Source organism: Chondrus crispus, genomic scaffold (genome assembly GCF_000350225.1).
Source record: "Chondrus crispus Stackhouse genomic scaffold, scaffold_342, whole genome shotgun sequence".
NCBI lineage: Eukaryota > Rhodophyta > Florideophyceae > Gigartinales > Gigartinaceae > Chondrus > Chondrus crispus.
Window position 1 is genome coordinate 9,765 of NW_005179235.1, and position 15,460 is coordinate 25,224.

The 15,460-nt window shown below is 50.2% G+C and overlaps 7 protein-coding genes; 2 read left to right on the forward strand and 5 right to left on the reverse strand.

Moving 5' to 3' along the window:
- Positions 1-404: 404 nt before the first annotated feature.
- Positions 405-770, reverse strand: CHC_T00006075001 (hypothetical protein). The gene has a single exon (XM_005717737.1). The coding sequence runs from the start codon at positions 768-770 to the stop codon at positions 405-407; it is 366 nt and encodes a 121-aa protein (XP_005717794.1).
- A 113-nt stretch (positions 771-883) lies between these two features.
- On the reverse strand, positions 884-2,014 carry CHC_T00006076001 (hypothetical protein). XM_005717738.1 is given in 2 exon segments: positions 884-1,243; positions 1,244-2,014. 1 exon segment carries the CDS (start codon positions 2,012-2,014, stop codon positions 1,244-1,246), a length of 771 nt encoding a protein of 256 aa, XP_005717795.1. The 3' UTR covers positions 884-1,243.
- A 1,022-nt stretch (positions 2,015-3,036) lies between these two features.
- CHC_T00006077001 (hypothetical protein) lies at positions 3,037-3,285 on the reverse strand. The gene has a single exon (XM_005717739.1). The coding sequence runs from the start codon at positions 3,283-3,285 to the stop codon at positions 3,037-3,039; it is 249 nt and encodes an 82-aa protein (XP_005717796.1).
- A 3,867-nt stretch (positions 3,286-7,152) lies between these two features.
- On the reverse strand, positions 7,153-8,835 carry CHC_T00006078001 (hypothetical protein). The gene has a single exon (XM_005717740.1). The coding sequence runs from the start codon at positions 8,833-8,835 to the stop codon at positions 7,153-7,155; it is 1,683 nt and encodes a 560-aa protein (XP_005717797.1).
- Positions 8,836-9,984: 1,149 nt separating this feature from the next.
- CHC_T00006079001 (hypothetical protein) lies at positions 9,985-10,431 on the reverse strand. Its single transcript, XM_005717741.1, has one exon. The coding sequence runs from the start codon at positions 10,429-10,431 to the stop codon at positions 9,985-9,987; it is 447 nt and encodes a 148-aa protein (XP_005717798.1).
- Positions 10,432-12,043: 1,612 nt separating this feature from the next.
- Positions 12,044-14,351, forward strand: CHC_T00006080001 (hypothetical protein). XM_005717742.1 is given in 2 exon segments: positions 12,044-13,741; positions 13,742-14,351. 1 exon segment carries the CDS (start codon positions 12,044-12,046, stop codon positions 13,739-13,741), a length of 1,698 nt encoding a protein of 565 aa, XP_005717799.1. The 3' UTR covers positions 13,742-14,351.
- A 572-nt stretch (positions 14,352-14,923) lies between these two features.
- Positions 14,924-15,210, forward strand: CHC_T00006081001 (hypothetical protein). XM_005717743.1 is given in 3 exon segments: positions 14,924-15,040; positions 15,125-15,169; positions 15,170-15,210. 2 exon segments carry the CDS (start codon positions 14,924-14,926, stop codon positions 15,167-15,169), a joined length of 162 nt encoding a protein of 53 aa, XP_005717800.1. The 3' UTR covers positions 15,170-15,210.
- The last annotated feature ends 250 nt before the right edge of the window (positions 15,211-15,460 follow it).

Below are 15,460 nucleotides of genomic sequence, written 5' to 3' on the forward strand. Positions count from 1 at the left end.
GATTGCTCCCCCCCCTCCCTCGACTCCAAAACATCTGTGAGGATTCTGGGGATGGGGGAGGATGGGGAGGATGAGGGGTCTTAGCTCTGTTGTAAATAAAGATGTAAGGTACAGTATATGATAAGGTACACATTAAGTTTGAGGAGGTTGCTCGGTGCGATTGCGTTGGGTGGGTGGTAACGGTACAGTACAAGGGTACAGTAACTGGCACTGCCGTACAGTGGGCGGAAGGCGGGGAGAGCAGGACGGGCATGACGAATGTGAATTAGAGTTCTGCTTTCGCCAATTCCTCACACGTGTCACGATGTGGGCTGTGCGAGGCCTCATCGTGACACGTGTGAGGCTTTACGCCACTGTCGAGTAGATCCGACCAAGCGTTATCATAACATAAAAAGCGGCGCATTTTATTTCTTTTCAACGTTGATGGCCGCGGTTTCTATTTTTCTTAAACATTTTAAAAAATGTTTTTTGGTTTGCTGGGAATTTACAGCCCCCCTAACCTTTATACCATAGATGCCCTGCTTAGCAATCTCACTCTCTGCGAATGATCGCCGGATAACGCAGCACGATGCTGATACAGCTTGTGGGGGGTTATGCTTCTTGCATTCTCTTAACTTCAGCTTGCGCTTTCTACCAGTGCAGTACTCCAGTATCAGCTTTGACTTACCTTTTGCGCGCCCTTTGCCTCCCAATCTAGAAGTTCGTCTCTTAGTACGATCTGCGTATGCTGGCTTGCTTTCCCGACTGAAGAGAGATGGGTGATGACACATGAGGACCCCAGCATGCCGAACCTGACTTGTTTTGCTCTAAGGACACGTCTACGTTTGATCGGCCTGTCCCGCTTCCTTCTGGACTTGCTCCTCATGGATCTCGCCCTCAGCGCTTTAAAGCCATTGGCATTTAGTAGGTGATTCCCGTCTCGAGCTTCTTGACTCATGATTTTCTCTCTGTCTGAGCTGCACATACCTACATTGCCATCTCCGCGTTGTTTGGTGTCAGACAACGCGGTTACACGCGTTTCAGTTTCTTGGTACGACAAGACTGACAAGTGGAATAACACCTTTTTAGTAAGGACATAGCTCCCAGTCATTGGCACTAACATCTCCACCGTTCTCTGTAACAGAGGCGATAGTCGTATGATGTCTGGAATCTCACCATACTTCGCGTTAGTGTATTGTAGAGTCAGTCTTCTTGGACAGATTGAGTTCACATCGAACTGACAGTCCGTTTTTCTCGACGTTTGTTAAGGCCTTGACCTCTGTCTTTCTTGAGTTCTTCCTCGCCCTCTCCCGTTTTTACCCAAAACCTGGTTCGGATTGTCATCAATTTCCACCTGCTCACCCTCATCCGAGCAATCATCGGTGAATGTAACGTGTAGCATGTCACCGCCTGGCTGTGAAAATACAGCGCGCCTCCCGTCCAGTCTAGAGTACCAGCGCCCGGCGACCTTGACAAAGATAGCCTTGATCATCTCACTTGGCATAAGAAGTTCGGGTGTTTTTGACCTTCGGGGATCTTTACCTATAGGTTTTACGCCTGAGTCTCCCGCTGCTGCGTAACATATTTTCGATGCCCTCTCATGACCCTGAGCCCCCAGCTGCATCACCGCTAATGCTGCCGTGAGCATGCTTATTCGGCACATCTCTGATAGGAGTTTGAGGCTTAAAGTTGCCGGAAAACGGTCTAAGCATAGAAATACGACGTCCAGAGAATCTTCAGCCGCTTCCTCTGCCTTGTCGAATTCCGCGTCCCCCTCGACACTCTGCGCAATTCGAAGCACCGTCCTACCGTCCACACGACTCGTCAACACCCCTGAAGAATATCCTAACTCCAAACACTTCCCACACTCGCACATTTCTTCAAACTTCTCCGCAGCAGGATTGTGGTAGACCGAATTTCTTACATATCCACCGCACCCGTCGGACAACATCAGCTTCCCGGCACGCGGATCACCGATCTTGACTAAAGAAGTTCTGTTTGGTTCGCGATAACATACATGCCATGTTGGAGACATCTTACCAATTAAACAAGGAACTCTAACGGGAGGCAAAAAGGCATCGGGGCAGCGGGACAACTTGTCTAAATACTGTAGTCTTCTTGGTGACATGAAACCCCTGCAAATGGCCCTCATATGGTGGGGTACACTTGAGGCCTCCACTGGGTCCTGCCACGGTGCATGAGGCGCACCTCCCCACTCGTCAGAAATATATTCATAGAATTAGGGTGTGTCTTAACATGCCCCGTTTTTAGATATCAATCGAGCAGCACAGCACTGTCCCGCAGGCCTCTGGGTGCTGCAATTCTCTCAAACTGAGGGTGTGTCTTAACTTGCCCGGGTTTGCTTTGCTTGCCCGAGTTTGCCGGTCATTTATTAATTTTTAATGTAAGTACACGCCTTCCCCTTACATTAGTAGTGGACAGGTGTCCTTTCCCTTACGTTAGTAGTGGACAGGTGTCCCAGAGCGACGGTGCTGACTTACAGAGGCATACAGCGCCATAAATTGCCAGAACGCAACGGGGAGGACACTGTGGGTTCTACAAATTCGCTCCGAGGACGCATCGACAGGGACGTGACATGCTGCAGCGTCAAACAACTTTCGCCCCAGGGACGCGTCGACATGGACGCGAGACGCTGCAGCGTCGCTCGCTTCCGACCCAGAACGTGGCCATTGCGGGTGATCCCAGATCACCGGGATAAATAATTGATCTCACCCCCTACTTCTCTCCTTACTACTCCGCGGGATAGCGTATCTATCGCCGGCGCTGTTTGGTCAAAAAACGGATCTACAACCACTGCCCAGTATCGCCGTTCGCCTCCCCTCCTTTCTTCTCAATCTAATCACTCCTACGCAATGCACGGCAATAGAATCATCACTGCTACGACCGCACTAACCGCAACCGCAGCTCTATTCTCCCTCCTTTCATTGCACTAAGCTATTTCAAACTATCCTCGACCCCGAAAATTCACAAAGCCCGTAGATCTCCGACGGGGATGGACCTTTGTCAGAGCCAACAGGATTTTTAACGACAAAGAATTCAGTCGTACATACCGTATGGAGGGGGGGATAATATTTGGTCAGAAACGCCCGCTGCAGACGAGGAAGCAATAGTGAGAGACTTTGCGTTGGTGGCCCCCGTCTTCCGAATGGTGGGAGTCGGAGAGATGCGCCAGAGGCGCGGAGAACGGCGCACGTGGCATTGAGGTGTGGAAGCCATTTTCAGGAAAGTAGTCGGCAGAGAGGTGCTTCGTAGGGTTGTGTTGCCTTTTCGAGATGGCAGGTGCATAGATTTTTGCAAAGGGGGAGTTGAGGATGTTTTCGGCAAGGGGCAAGCACTGCGTCCACCGGAGCACAGCGTCCAAATTCGAAAGTTACAAACTTACAAAAGTAGCCAATATATGATTGACATTTGTCATTACACACTGACATAACTTGAGCTTGCAGTGTAGGGCCGTACTTAGTTTCAAATCATATATTAACGCCCAGTAGCCAATAGTAGTGCAAATCATGGCTCCGGGCAAGCAAACCTGGGCAAACTCGGGCAAGTTAAGACCCTCCCTGAGGTGGCAGAGACAACCCCTAGCATTACAGTACTAGTGAACAGTATAGGGGGCCCTACAGTATGGAGTACTGCCTCCAGTGCCGTACAGTATTTCTTTATTCATTTATTCTCAATATCCTTTTGAGCTCCAGTGCCTATCGTATATCCTCGTTCCGGCACTGAAGGGAAGTCATATGCTTTGTGTAGTCCCACTGGCGGCACGACATACCGTCGTCACTGTAGTGGCCTCCGGCATATACTGTACAATATCTGTGATTGAAACTGATGAAGATGCTTTGGAGGCAGCTGTACAGGATCGTGTTAGGGAGGCCTTGAAGAGGAATTCTAGTACTGCAGCACCGGTACTCGGCAGCTCTTAATCTCTGAAAACTATAAAACGTAGGAAGAGGGTAAACGGAACAAAGCCTCCCTCGATAAAAGGCTCCTTTTTCGCATTTAGATAGGACGCGCCTTACTCTGCGTACCAGCCAATCCTATACAAACACGACGAGGTTTCTTCTTCTGTGCTTCTATACATACTTATGCTTGTTCTGCAATATGTTCGCAATATGTTCGCCTTTCTGAAGAACACTTTGGAATTCCATTTGCGCATAACTCAGAAAAAAATCAATGCCAATACAAAAGTGATGCGCTCAGATGATATTCAATATTTATCGTAACTGTATCGGCAAATGCTCTTACTGTTGGTAGTGTTTTATGTCTCCAGTATGTATTGTATCCAATAGATATTATCCATCCAGGTTGTCTAAATTGTGTTTTGCTACCATTCAACAAACAAGTACAGGGTACTGCAGAACAGAATAAGTATTTGACTTCTTGGCCTCCTGGCGCTCTTTCGTGGTGCCAATCACTATTGTTCAGCTAGGTGGATTAATTGGAGGTACAGTAGTGGCCTTGACAGAGCTTTTGTGCGGCAAATGAGCTGCTGAATGAGTTGTGGCATGCAGGCTAGTGTCTAGGTGACAAATGACCTCATATGAGGTCACTTTTCAACTTATTTTTTCTCTACTTGCGCTAGCTCAACAAGATGGAAAAAGATACTCTCGCCACCGCAGTTGATTTCTGCGTTGCGGAAGGGCGGAGTTTGGTGAGATCTGCACGTCTTTTCCAGCCATTTTTAAAATGCCCAAAAAAGGAGCCTTTTTGACCAACCTCAAAACGTTTTATGTTGATTTCTTCGAAACCAAAACGCCTGTTTAAAAAGCCAACCCATCATTGAAACTTCATTAGATTCTTAGTCTCTTTGTGCATTGGAAACTGCCATCCTGATGTTTTGCAAGATGTTAATGCCGAGGGCAAATACGATAAAGAAATGGTGTCCAAACGGACTTTTTAAAGTTTCGATTTAATTTATATATTTTTTGCAAAAAAAACTGGCCTCATACTGTATGAGGCCATGACTGGCCTCATATGAGGTCAAATCGCTTGTCGTCTAGACACTAGAATCCGTACACCTATTACCCTTGACGGCAGGACTTTCTTGGCATGTACACGTGAAGTACATCGCTCATGAAGATGCGATAGAACAGCATTGTATTGGAGAGGTCTGCGGTATCGATCAACTGCGGCTCAGGACTGAAAAAACATTAAGAGTTGTACAGGATCTGATGCATTTTGTAAACATGGACGTGTTGGAAGGTGGTTCACTCGATGGATTCCACTGTGACTCCAGCATGAACCGTAGCTGTTCTACAAGAGACCTATTGTACTGTACATCCCTTTCCTATTAATTGGACAAGCTTGTCTCACTCTCTGTCGCGCATTTTTGGCTGTTCGATTAAGCAGAATTAAAGCTAGTATGCGCTTCTGTGAAGGACATATGTTTGAGGTGCCGTATCAGATACTGTAGGTTTACTGTACCAGTAGTTTCGGCGCAAGGGTTTCCCTTCGGACCGTTGAGCAAAGTAATTTTATTGAATGTGCGATCAGGGCCTAAGGGCAACTGCTACGAGAGGACCGCGGATTATTCTGACTTTCAGACTGACTTGCAGTAGCATAACTCATTTGTTGGTTGTTCAAAAGCCAATGCCTCGAACTGAACTCCTGGGAGTCCTGGGACCAGGACTCTGTCAACAATGGTATCTGTGGACAAGTCATTTCGATTCATCAGACACCTTCCGTCCTGCAATGCGCATGAAGAAGGCTGTGACGAGGATTGCATTTCAGCGAACATTGAAACCTTGATGTTAGGTCTAAAAATTCACCCTGTCCCACGTTAGCACAAACATGACCTATTAAAATTCGGAACATGTTTCAGCACATTCTTCACCTTCAGGCAGCAGGAGAAGCGGTCCTCATTTGTATTGGCCAAAGCATCACATCACTTACCTACAGCCGTTGAGCCCTGGAAAGGATCAAATGGCCATGATAAAGGCTTTTCCTTTTTTTCAAAAAAGGACGAGGACATGCCTCCCTCGCCATAATGTGCCTTAGAGCGTTTTCGAAGAGACTCGAAGACAATGCCCCAAGGTCCCGGCACTTACACCTGACATGAGGCCCTACATCACTCAAGAACCATTCTTTCAGGAGAATACCAGCTGACATCACCTCCTGTAGTTCAGTGTATGGAAAAATTGATGGAACGAATGCGTGTAGGTCGCATTCAAACATTTCAAGAAATTATACATGCTCGTCAAACATACGAAAGTCTTCTGGCCTCTGTCATCAGTGGTTTCCTCGTTGCGTATTCCCATGAATTCGTTTTACGGGTGATGTGGATAAACCCTACCACACCAGTCCCCTTTTTTGTAAGGCCGACACGTGGGTCACATCGTTTTGCCTCGACGCGAAAGTCTGCGCAGCATTCCAGTGTTTTCTATCTTTCGATACTGTGCATCGCTGCGAAGACACATGCGCAGGCTCTGTTCTCTAGCTAGTAGAGTGATAGAGGAAACAAAATACCTTTCTTCAAATTGCGGCGCGGTGAGCATAACGATGTTTCCAGAAATTTCCTTGCTCCCGTACTGTTGGCCATGGAAAAGCTCGACTCCGATGGTAGCGCGCATGAATTTGTTGACAGGGCAGCGGTTTTTTTTTGTCTGCGCGGTCTTCGTGGACTACTAACAAGATGGTTGAGAGGTCGTGAGGGTTCTCTCTTTGGATCGCGACAAGTTTTGAAATCTGTGATTCGCTCGACGCCGCAGTGCACAGGTGTAGTTCATTGCAAGAGTTTGACTGCAGTGGGATTCGAGAATATCATCCAGTTCGTTGTCTATGCACATTTGATTACACGATACCCCCTGAAACCGAACACGAGGAGCTTCTTCCGCTTTGAAAACCAACGATTGCCAGTCTGAAGATAATAGGGCAATTTCTTAGCTAAATTACATCAACTTGTTTAGAGGTTTCCAGAGAGACCATCATTTCTTAAAAACAATGATCAACAGGTAAGATAGCTGTGAGTGATTTAGTGATATACAAGATGCTTGATTCCAGTAGAGAGAAACTATATCGAAAATTTTCTTTGTTTCCTGAGAATTCGTGCCTTGATGAGTATCCGCTAATCCGCCTAGAGTATTGAGGGCACAGGTATTTACATTTTCTACTGTTGCATGGAAAACAAGTTGCTTGATGGGCGATAATGATAATGAGCTAGTTTTCCACTTCCTTACGCAACCGCAAATTTTCTAGGCGTAGCTTCATCTCTTTGTCGCGAAGAACCTCAATTCTATCCTTCGATTCCCGTAGTTTTTCTTTCATATCGTTGATAAACGCTTTCTTCTTCATGTTACTGCGATGTGCGGAGGCTCGGTTTTGCAATCGTCTTCTTGCTGCTTGTAGTTCTTTGGCTATTGATCTCGATTGACTGAAGTTAGATGTCGGACTATGTTCATCCTTTGGTGAGAGGCTTCCTGAACTTGATAGACACATCTCCATTCCTTCCTGAAGCCCCTGCCTCTCTGGTGAATTAATGGCCTGAAATGACAGCTCGCCATTTTGCTGAATGGTGTGTTTTAGTCTATTTTGCGGCTGCGCTTCAGTTCGCATCTCTCTCGGACTTTCATGAAGATTGCCGTGTATAACTGAAGTTGCTGTTGGGAGAAACTCCTTTCCCGCACTACCATCATCTGCGCAAGGAGACTGGCTTAGTGACAGTAAAGGAATTGCTTCTAACCCATGTAAGTCAATCCCTGTGTCTCTCGAAGGAGGGATTGGGAGATGAGAGGTCGGTTGAGCAACCGTATCACAGTCATCATCTGGGCGATTGCTGCTGTTTTCATTTCCGGAAACTCGCTGGCCATGAGCGAAGTTGTGTCCATCCATATCAGGGTACAAGACAGCCTGAACATCACTGCGGATGTCAAGTCTTTGGAAACGAGGTTGCACAGAGGCTCTGGGCGTGTCGTTTCCGAGCCTTGTTCGCATTCCCCATCTTGACATTCTGTTCATATGGGCTGTATCCACTGCCTCTTGGAATAAAGAGCGCACACCGCAGAATGAGTGGCTCACTTCTTGATTTGATCGCTTCGCAACATTGCTCATTAAGCCGTGATACTCCCCAAAATCATGTGCAAACGAGAGTTTGAAGTTTTCCGTATCAAAAGGATGTCGCGGATTTTGCATCCCATCACTATAACAAGTACAGCCGGATGCTGGTGGGGCCCCGCAATTAATGCAAGGTCTTAGATGGGAAGTGTGAGAGTACTTGATGTAAGATGCCTCTAGACTGCGAATGTTCACCTGATGGAGCCCCTCTTCAGCGACGGAAAAGAACTTAGAACGACGAAAGGAAATCGACAGGGTGTATGGACAAGAGCTGGAATCCATCGAGAAATATTGCATGAATATGGAATCGTCTTCCGGAGAGTCCATGACAGCCAATGTGCGACGTCGTTTTGAATCCCGGACGAAACGCATGTTGCGAAATTGTGCAGCAGGACTGGCTTGTCCAGCCCGATCTCTTTTGCTGGGATCCAAGACGCCAACTCCTAGGGTTAATGACTCTGCGGCGAAGCACGGAATCATTAGGTATCGTGCGCAGAACAGAGTCTTGTCGACTGAGTCTGCAGACAAAGGTTGTTCAACTTCTGCGGTGCTCGCAATAGAAAGATCGAGTGTGAGTGCGCTTTGTGCAAGTCCCGGTGACTCGAGATACACAAGGTTTATGGGTTCTTTTGTGAACAAAAAGTTGCAAATCCATTGCTTGTTGAAGAAGTCAAGAAGATTCGCAAGAAGAAATGCAGCAGTTGGAATGAGGGGCTTTCCGTTTGACATTGAGTCTGCAAGGTCGTGAAACTGAGACGCAAGGGATGACTGGTTGACAACTCGTGACATTTCTGAATGTTCCCAATCGGTAGCTTGGGTCTGATGAGGATCTTGAGGTTGTCACATATCCTTGTTCGGATATTCTTCAGTGTAAAGACGCGGTCGTCAGCTGTTATTCTTCAAAGAGAGAATGACAGCAGCTTTGTTGAACGCATGTGAAGACAAATAAGAGATCAGAAGAGCCGTAGCAATCATAAAAGGCTTTCAAAACGTCCTTGTGAGCACTTGCCTACTTTCTTGTTGCGTTGAAGGTTGAGAAGCTATCGGGTTGCCCGGCCTCGTAGTTAAGAACACAACGACGAAAGTGAGTTTGAGAAAAAGGGATTTTGTGTCGCGTATTGATCATTCCACCGATTATACCCCGGTCCTCTTCTATCAAGTTAGGAAGCCTCTGATCCGCGGATGTCTCTTACCTAATGCGTAATCCCGCGACCGTCCACATCTAGGGGGAGAGTCGCCTTCTCTTAATGCTGCTGTGCTGGCACTTTTTGAGAACTGATATTTCGTATTTTATTGTGCTTTGCTTGATAGAGAGGTCGCATATCCCTATTTGTGGTATTTTGTACAAACAGAAGGGGATGTGCTTGTGCTCATGTGATGTTTCAGAAAATGCCACATATGGCAAAGCGGGGTGACTTGGAACAAAACGCGAAGGGTAGAGCGCAGCTTTCATAGGGAAGGAGGGTGCATGCAACAGGAGCAGCAACGATGCAATTCATGTTGAGGTGTCCCTGTAATTTCCCGACAAAGTCTGGGAGGGCTTGAATTGCGTCGGGTTGGGACTGTGGCTACTTCTTACTGCAAAATGGCTGGCTGTGGGTGAGAACACACGCTGAGATGGTGAGCATGCCGTGAAGGATGAAATCTTTTTCAGGGACACTTTTATTTTGGAATGGAAGAAAGGAGCCCCACTCGAGAGCGAAATTGAGTTTAAAAATTGCCACAAAGACGAAATTGATGCGACCATGCATTGATTCCATGTCTCTGCCCTTACAGTCAAGTCGTGTGTATGTGAATTCCCAATGCGGAATCACGGAGCCTCATGACGCCAACGTGAGTATATGATGCAATATCTTATTGAACGGAGGAACCCCTCCTACTTTTGCCGGCGCAGTCTTCTCTTTCGTCTGGAGCATTATCCAGGCGTGGCTTTCGTCGTCACCATGCAACGATTTCCCTTAACTTCGTAGCAAGCCGCAACTTATGTTGATGATGAGTCTCTTCCAAGGAGGGGGCACCATCTGTTCGTCTTCCCCTTTCCAGGGTAGGACTGATTTGCGAACAAGAACGTGAGGTATGAGATCGCTTCCTAATCAAGCGATAGGCGGAAGAGATTGGATTCCGTTTTGTTCTCCTGTCATAAACGACTCGTGGCCCTGGCAGGATGTGACATCCCCTGACCCCACTGCCGCATGCGAATACTCTAAGGTCATTTAGGGCATGCTTTATTTGCATAGATCTGCCGCCTGTAGAATAGAAATTGTACGGTTCGAGTAGAGGGCGTAAGATAGTAGGATGGTGCGGGATGTCTCCAAATGAAGAGATGGGCATCCAACCAACGAGCGACGATGCCACGGAGAGGATTCCATAGGTGCCTTGAATCATTCGCTCAGTGATGACGATCGCATTTACGTTTTCAACTGTATACTTCTCTTACCGTTGCTCTACCCCACTCCCTCTATCCTTGGCTCCCCCATTCACTCAATCATCCACACACACTCTCTCTCTCGGCACAGAGGAGGGGGAGCTACGGATGTATTTTCGTTTAAGTAGGAGTGACTTAAGATAGGTGGCAAGATTTGCACAAGTCGAAATGCTAGGAATATGAATGGGCTGCATTGTCGAGGAGCACTTTTTCACAACGGTTTAGCATGTGTGTATTTAATGGGAGGTGGCGCACTTGATCTTGTTGCAGAACGTGTGGATAGTGTGAAGTGAGGCGGGGATCGGAAATTAGAGAGTACGACGGCGGGGCGTTTGCAACAAACGTCATCTATGTTGAGTAGTGCCATACAGTACTATATTCGGGGTGTACAGGATGCAAAGTGGAGAGAGTGTGCTGGGAAAATGCGGTTGGTGAAGCGGTGGATATGGACGAGAGGCTGTGTGCGGATTTAGCAGCAAGATACTGGATGGACGTGGCTGGAATTGGATGTTGGCGCAACTCTACACGCGGGACGCAATGGAAAATAGGCAGACCCCAACAGAACAACTGCAGTTCTCAGTGCTAACTCGGAGTTTAAAAGAGTGACTATGCATTGCTTGGGGTGCAGATGGATGATAGGGTGTTGACTGTCTAGGCAGGATTGGGGGGTGGTGGGGAGAAATGGATGAACTGTTGCTTCGCATGGGGAGTCTTTCCGACATTTTGGAAGTGATGAGAAAGAGTGTGGGCGAGAAGCCGGCCGCAGACATAGCTCTGGTGCACACTCCTGTGACCGGGCAAGGGGGTAGAGATGTTCGAAGGCCTGGATGCGAAGGCAGCGGGGTCGGCCTTGAAAGACACGTGCGAAATTTTACGTAAGAAGGAGTGCAGGGAAGTATTTCGGTGATGCTGTAAAAAAAAGCAGGGGATGGAACGGGGGAAACGGTGGGGTAAATGGGGTTTGCTAACATTTTTTTTTGAGGTCTGTTTAGCATATTCCAGTGTGCTTTGGACATTACTGTACATTTTAGATGTGTCATACGGGACTGTACCGTAGGCACCATGTGATACGTCCAAGCGAGGCGAGTAGATGCTGAGACAGAACTCCGTTTGAGAAGTGGCACCACGTATCCACTCAGAAGCGCGTTTATTTCAGAGATTTGAGCTTCCAGGAACTAAATCGAACACTCTCACTGGTGTGGCAGGGCTCCAGCCCTGTCGCCAGACGCCGTGCTGCGGGCAGCCCCAAGCAGCCAAGTGGCCTGGTACAGTAATTTATGTCATCCGCCTAAATGGCTTTACGCCTTGATGAGACAATCGCCACGTGTAACTCGAGTCATCGCTGGCCCCCAACGCGCCAAGTGTCTCCACTCCGCATCCTGAATATTCCATTGGTCGTTTCCAATATACGAAACCTCCAATCAGTATCCCTTCAGTGCGGCAACTGGTTGTTACACGTGGACACGTCGCCCATCTCCAACAACATGCCAACCTACCTGCACAAGATCAAAGTCACCATCTTCCCCACCTACCCACCGCACTACGCGCCGCCGACCACCTTCTCGCCACGCCATGTTCGACACTGCTAACATCCCCCCACTCCCCTCGGCCACAGACCTCCACCGCCTCGGTTCAACCACCCCCTCAGATTCACGCCCGTCGCTCTCTATACCCGCCCTTTTACAACCCTTTCTGGACCTCGCCACCCCCCCTTTCATCCGACACTTCCTCTCCACCTCCACCCCTCTCCATGTCCCTCACCTTTCCCGCCCGCTGCCCCCAACCTCCTTCGCCTGCCACATCACCATCACCCGCGCCCCCGCCCCTTTCACCTCCCTCACACCTCACCGCACCCACGCTCAATACCTCTTCGTCCCCCTCTCCTCCCATGGCTCCATCACCCTCGGCGTTGGCGTCCTCCATTCTATTGGCACCGCCCTTCCGTCGGACCGAAACACCTTCTCCCTCCCCTTCGACATGCGCTTCGTCCATGACGCCGAAACACGCACCCTCGTCGCCCTCCTCGACGCCCCCAAGTCCGACAACATCCTTCTCCATCTCTCCCGCACCGCCGCCAACCTCCCCACTTACACCGCCACCGCCTCCTTCCCGCGCGAAAAGCTCCAAGCCTTGCTCCACCCAGACGCCCCACCGCCCACCGCGCGCGCCGTGTCCGCCGCCCTGGTCGCCTTTTCTCACACCTCGCAGCGTCGCACGTGCCCGCTCTGCCCGTCCCCCTCCTGCCACTGCAACGTCCCCGAGCCGCCCGCCCCGCCGCTTCCCGCGAAAAATGACCTCCGCCTTGTGCGCCACTCGTTCGCCCGCGACGCCGGCACCCATCTCGGCGTCACCAGCAAGCTCGTCTTTCGGAACGGCCTACCCGCGGCAAAGCTCGCCCTGGGCGCCTACTCGGCCTTTAGCCACTCGTACGCCCCGCAGAACGTCGCCCACTTCGTCGGCTGGTCGCTGCAGCGCTACGCCACCGAGACTACGCAGGACCCGCTGCACTCGCTGCTGGCCCTCGCGCCGCCGGAGGGAGCCGAGTCGCAACCTCCCTCCGCCACCGTGTCGGAAGTTCATTGCACGGACGACACGCTCACGAGTCAACAACATGCCTGCGCCATCGATCCGCTGCTGCAGGGGGTCGACGCGTCCACATTGGTCGACGTGGGGGCGGCAAGTGCGCAGCGGGCGGTGGCAGGGGTTGCTCCGCTTGCACTGCAGCTGCAGGGGATCGACACGTCCACATTGGTCGACGTGAGGGCGGCGAATCCGGGCATGGCCGTGGCAGGGAGTATGCCGGTTGCGCCGCAGCCGATTCTACCTGCGCCATCCAGCTTGTCGGTGGAGACGTCGCTACAGAGCGTGGAGACGAGCACGGCGGACAGGCGGGAAGTGCGGAGTGTAGGGACGTGCGCGGAGGCGACTGCGGGGGTGGCGCAGTCATGTGTTACTAGCAGCAGCTCGGAGCCGTCGCGCGGAGAGGCGGTTGCGGAGCGGAAAGGGGACGGTGAGACGGCGGAAGAGGACGTGCGCAACGTGATGCGCAAGATGAGGGCGGAGGAACGGAAGATCCGAAACAGAGAGTCGGCGCAGAGGAGCAACCTGAGGAAGAAGTACAGACGGCAGGAGATTCGCGCGGAGCTCGGTGTGCTGATGGCGAAAATGGAAAGCTTGAGGGGGAGGGAGATGCGGTTGCGGGGGGAGAATTTGAGACTGCGCAAAATGATCAAGGAGGAGGACGCGGAGACGGTCGGGAGGACGCGATGAGCTCGGAGGGTAACTTGTTTTTGTTTTTCAACTGGTTGTCTAGCGCGGCTGGGGTCGAGTGGATGGATGTCTTTTGAAGCATCTTGGCAGTTATTGGTGGTCTCATTACACGGGCGATGAGGTTTCTGTCATTGTACGACTACGACGTGACGAGACGGTGGCGGCAGCCGACATGGGAGGGATGGTCAGATGACGAGGAATATGCTCTTCAGAGGATTGTAGGAAAGTGGTTCATCTCTTGAAATCAAAGAGATTGGGAGAGGGAAAAGGGAAAGCGGGGAGAATATAAGAAACACTGCACAAACTGCTGGACTGCCGCCTGCCTCTGCGTCGTTAGAACGCTGTTTCCTCTCACTCACTCGCGCATATCCTTTGCCTCGCTCTCGGCCCCCCAGCAAACAAGCGCTTGTTCAAATTATGGTGCGGCTTCCAAGCCGTCATTGTTATCCACGACCTGTTTGCATCTGCGTGCCGTAATTCTCTTTCTCTCATGGATCAATTGCTCTACTGTACTAGTATCGACGACAAGCGGTTTGCCTCATGAGGTCAGACATGGCCTCATGTGGGGCTTGCTTTTTTTGCAAAAATATATACATAAATCGAAACTTTATAAGTTCAGTTTGGACACCATTTCTTTAACGTACATGCCGTCGGCAATAACATCTTGCAAAACACTGGGATAGCAGTTGTGAATGCACATAAAGACTAGGAATCTATTGCAGTTTCAATTCTCGGTTGACATTTTAAACAAGCGTTTTGGTTTCGAAGATATCAACACATAACGTTTTGAGGTTGGTCAAAAAGGATTATTTTTTAGCATTCTAAAGCTGGAAAAGACGTGCAAATCTCACCAAACGCCATCCTTCCGCAACCCGGAAGTCAACTGCAGTGGCGAGAGTATATTTTTCCTTCTTGTTGAGAGAGCACAAGTCGAGAAACATTCGAGTTCACTTGCTATGTGCAACACGCCCTCGCTGCAGGCATTCCTTCAACGTTTGTCGTACTACACATAATTTACCGCATCTGATTTTAGAGCTGCGAAGGTACACGTGTACAGTACGCTTCAGGATCTAGAATCACCCTCGACGCCGGCACACCCTTTTCTCACCCGCCGAACCACCGACAGCTCTGACCACACCCGCCCCGCCCCCCCCCCCCCCCCCTACCTCTTCCCCTCGCACCATGGATCCCATGCAGCCATTCATGCGACCACCCTCCAGAGAGGAGCTGCGCGCCGTCCTCAAAGCGAACGCCGCCTTCCTCGCCATCTACTTCACGGCCATCCGCGCCACTCCACTGGTACGCCACTGCGCCCCACCGCCGATTCCATACGCAACGCCCACGTTTCTGACCACCTCTTTCCTCTACTCCCCGTCTTCACAGGCTCTGGACTTTGCTTACGCCGCGTACAGCCATTATTCCAACTGACCCCATATCCACCGTAAACGCATCGCCCCTCGTCTCATTCATCCCACTTCTGCCCTGTTCACCCTCTCGCCTCTGCCGATCCCCGTCCCCACCGTCTACCGATCACGCCTTCCGCCGCAGATACAGGAATCCTGCCCGCGTCTTCAGGCCTTTTGTTGCCGTCCACGCGCTCAAGTCCAGGGACCCAACTGCTTCCGCCTCACCATTCCGTTCACCATTACCCCGTATCCGTATTACGTCAGGGCAACGCGGAGCAGGCCTACATCCGCATCGCTCCGCTATAAACCTTCC

What these genes read in the sequence shown, in the direction of transcription:
- CHC_T00006075001 (XM_005717737.1), bottom strand. Translation starts at nt 770, where the DNA reads ATGTGTCATCACCCATCTCTCTTCAGTCGGGAAAGCAAGCCAGCATAC.
- CHC_T00006076001 (XM_005717738.1), bottom strand. Translation starts at nt 2,014, where the DNA reads ATGTCTCCAACATGGCATGTATGTTATCGCGAACCAAACAGAACTTCT.
- CHC_T00006077001 (XM_005717739.1), bottom strand. Translation starts at nt 3,285, where the DNA reads ATGCACCTGCCATCTCGAAAAGGCAACACAACCCTACGAAGCACCTCT.
- CHC_T00006078001 (XM_005717740.1), bottom strand. Translation starts at nt 8,835, where the DNA reads ATGTCACGAGTTGTCAACCAGTCATCCCTTGCGTCTCAGTTTCACGAC.
- CHC_T00006079001 (XM_005717741.1), bottom strand. Translation starts at nt 10,431, where the DNA reads ATGATTCAAGGCACCTATGGAATCCTCTCCGTGGCATCGTCGCTCGTT.
- CHC_T00006080001 (XM_005717742.1), top strand. Translation starts at nt 12,044, where the DNA reads ATGTTCGACACTGCTAACATCCCCCCACTCCCCTCGGCCACAGACCTC.
- CHC_T00006081001 (XM_005717743.1), top strand. Translation starts at nt 14,924, where the DNA reads ATGGATCCCATGCAGCCATTCATGCGACCACCCTCCAGAGAGGAGCTG. An exon ending in CCATCCGCGCCACTCCACTG is followed by an intron (nt 15,041 to 15,124) that starts GTACGCCACTGC and finishes CCGTCTTCACAG; the next exon opens with GCTCTGGACTTTGCTTACGC.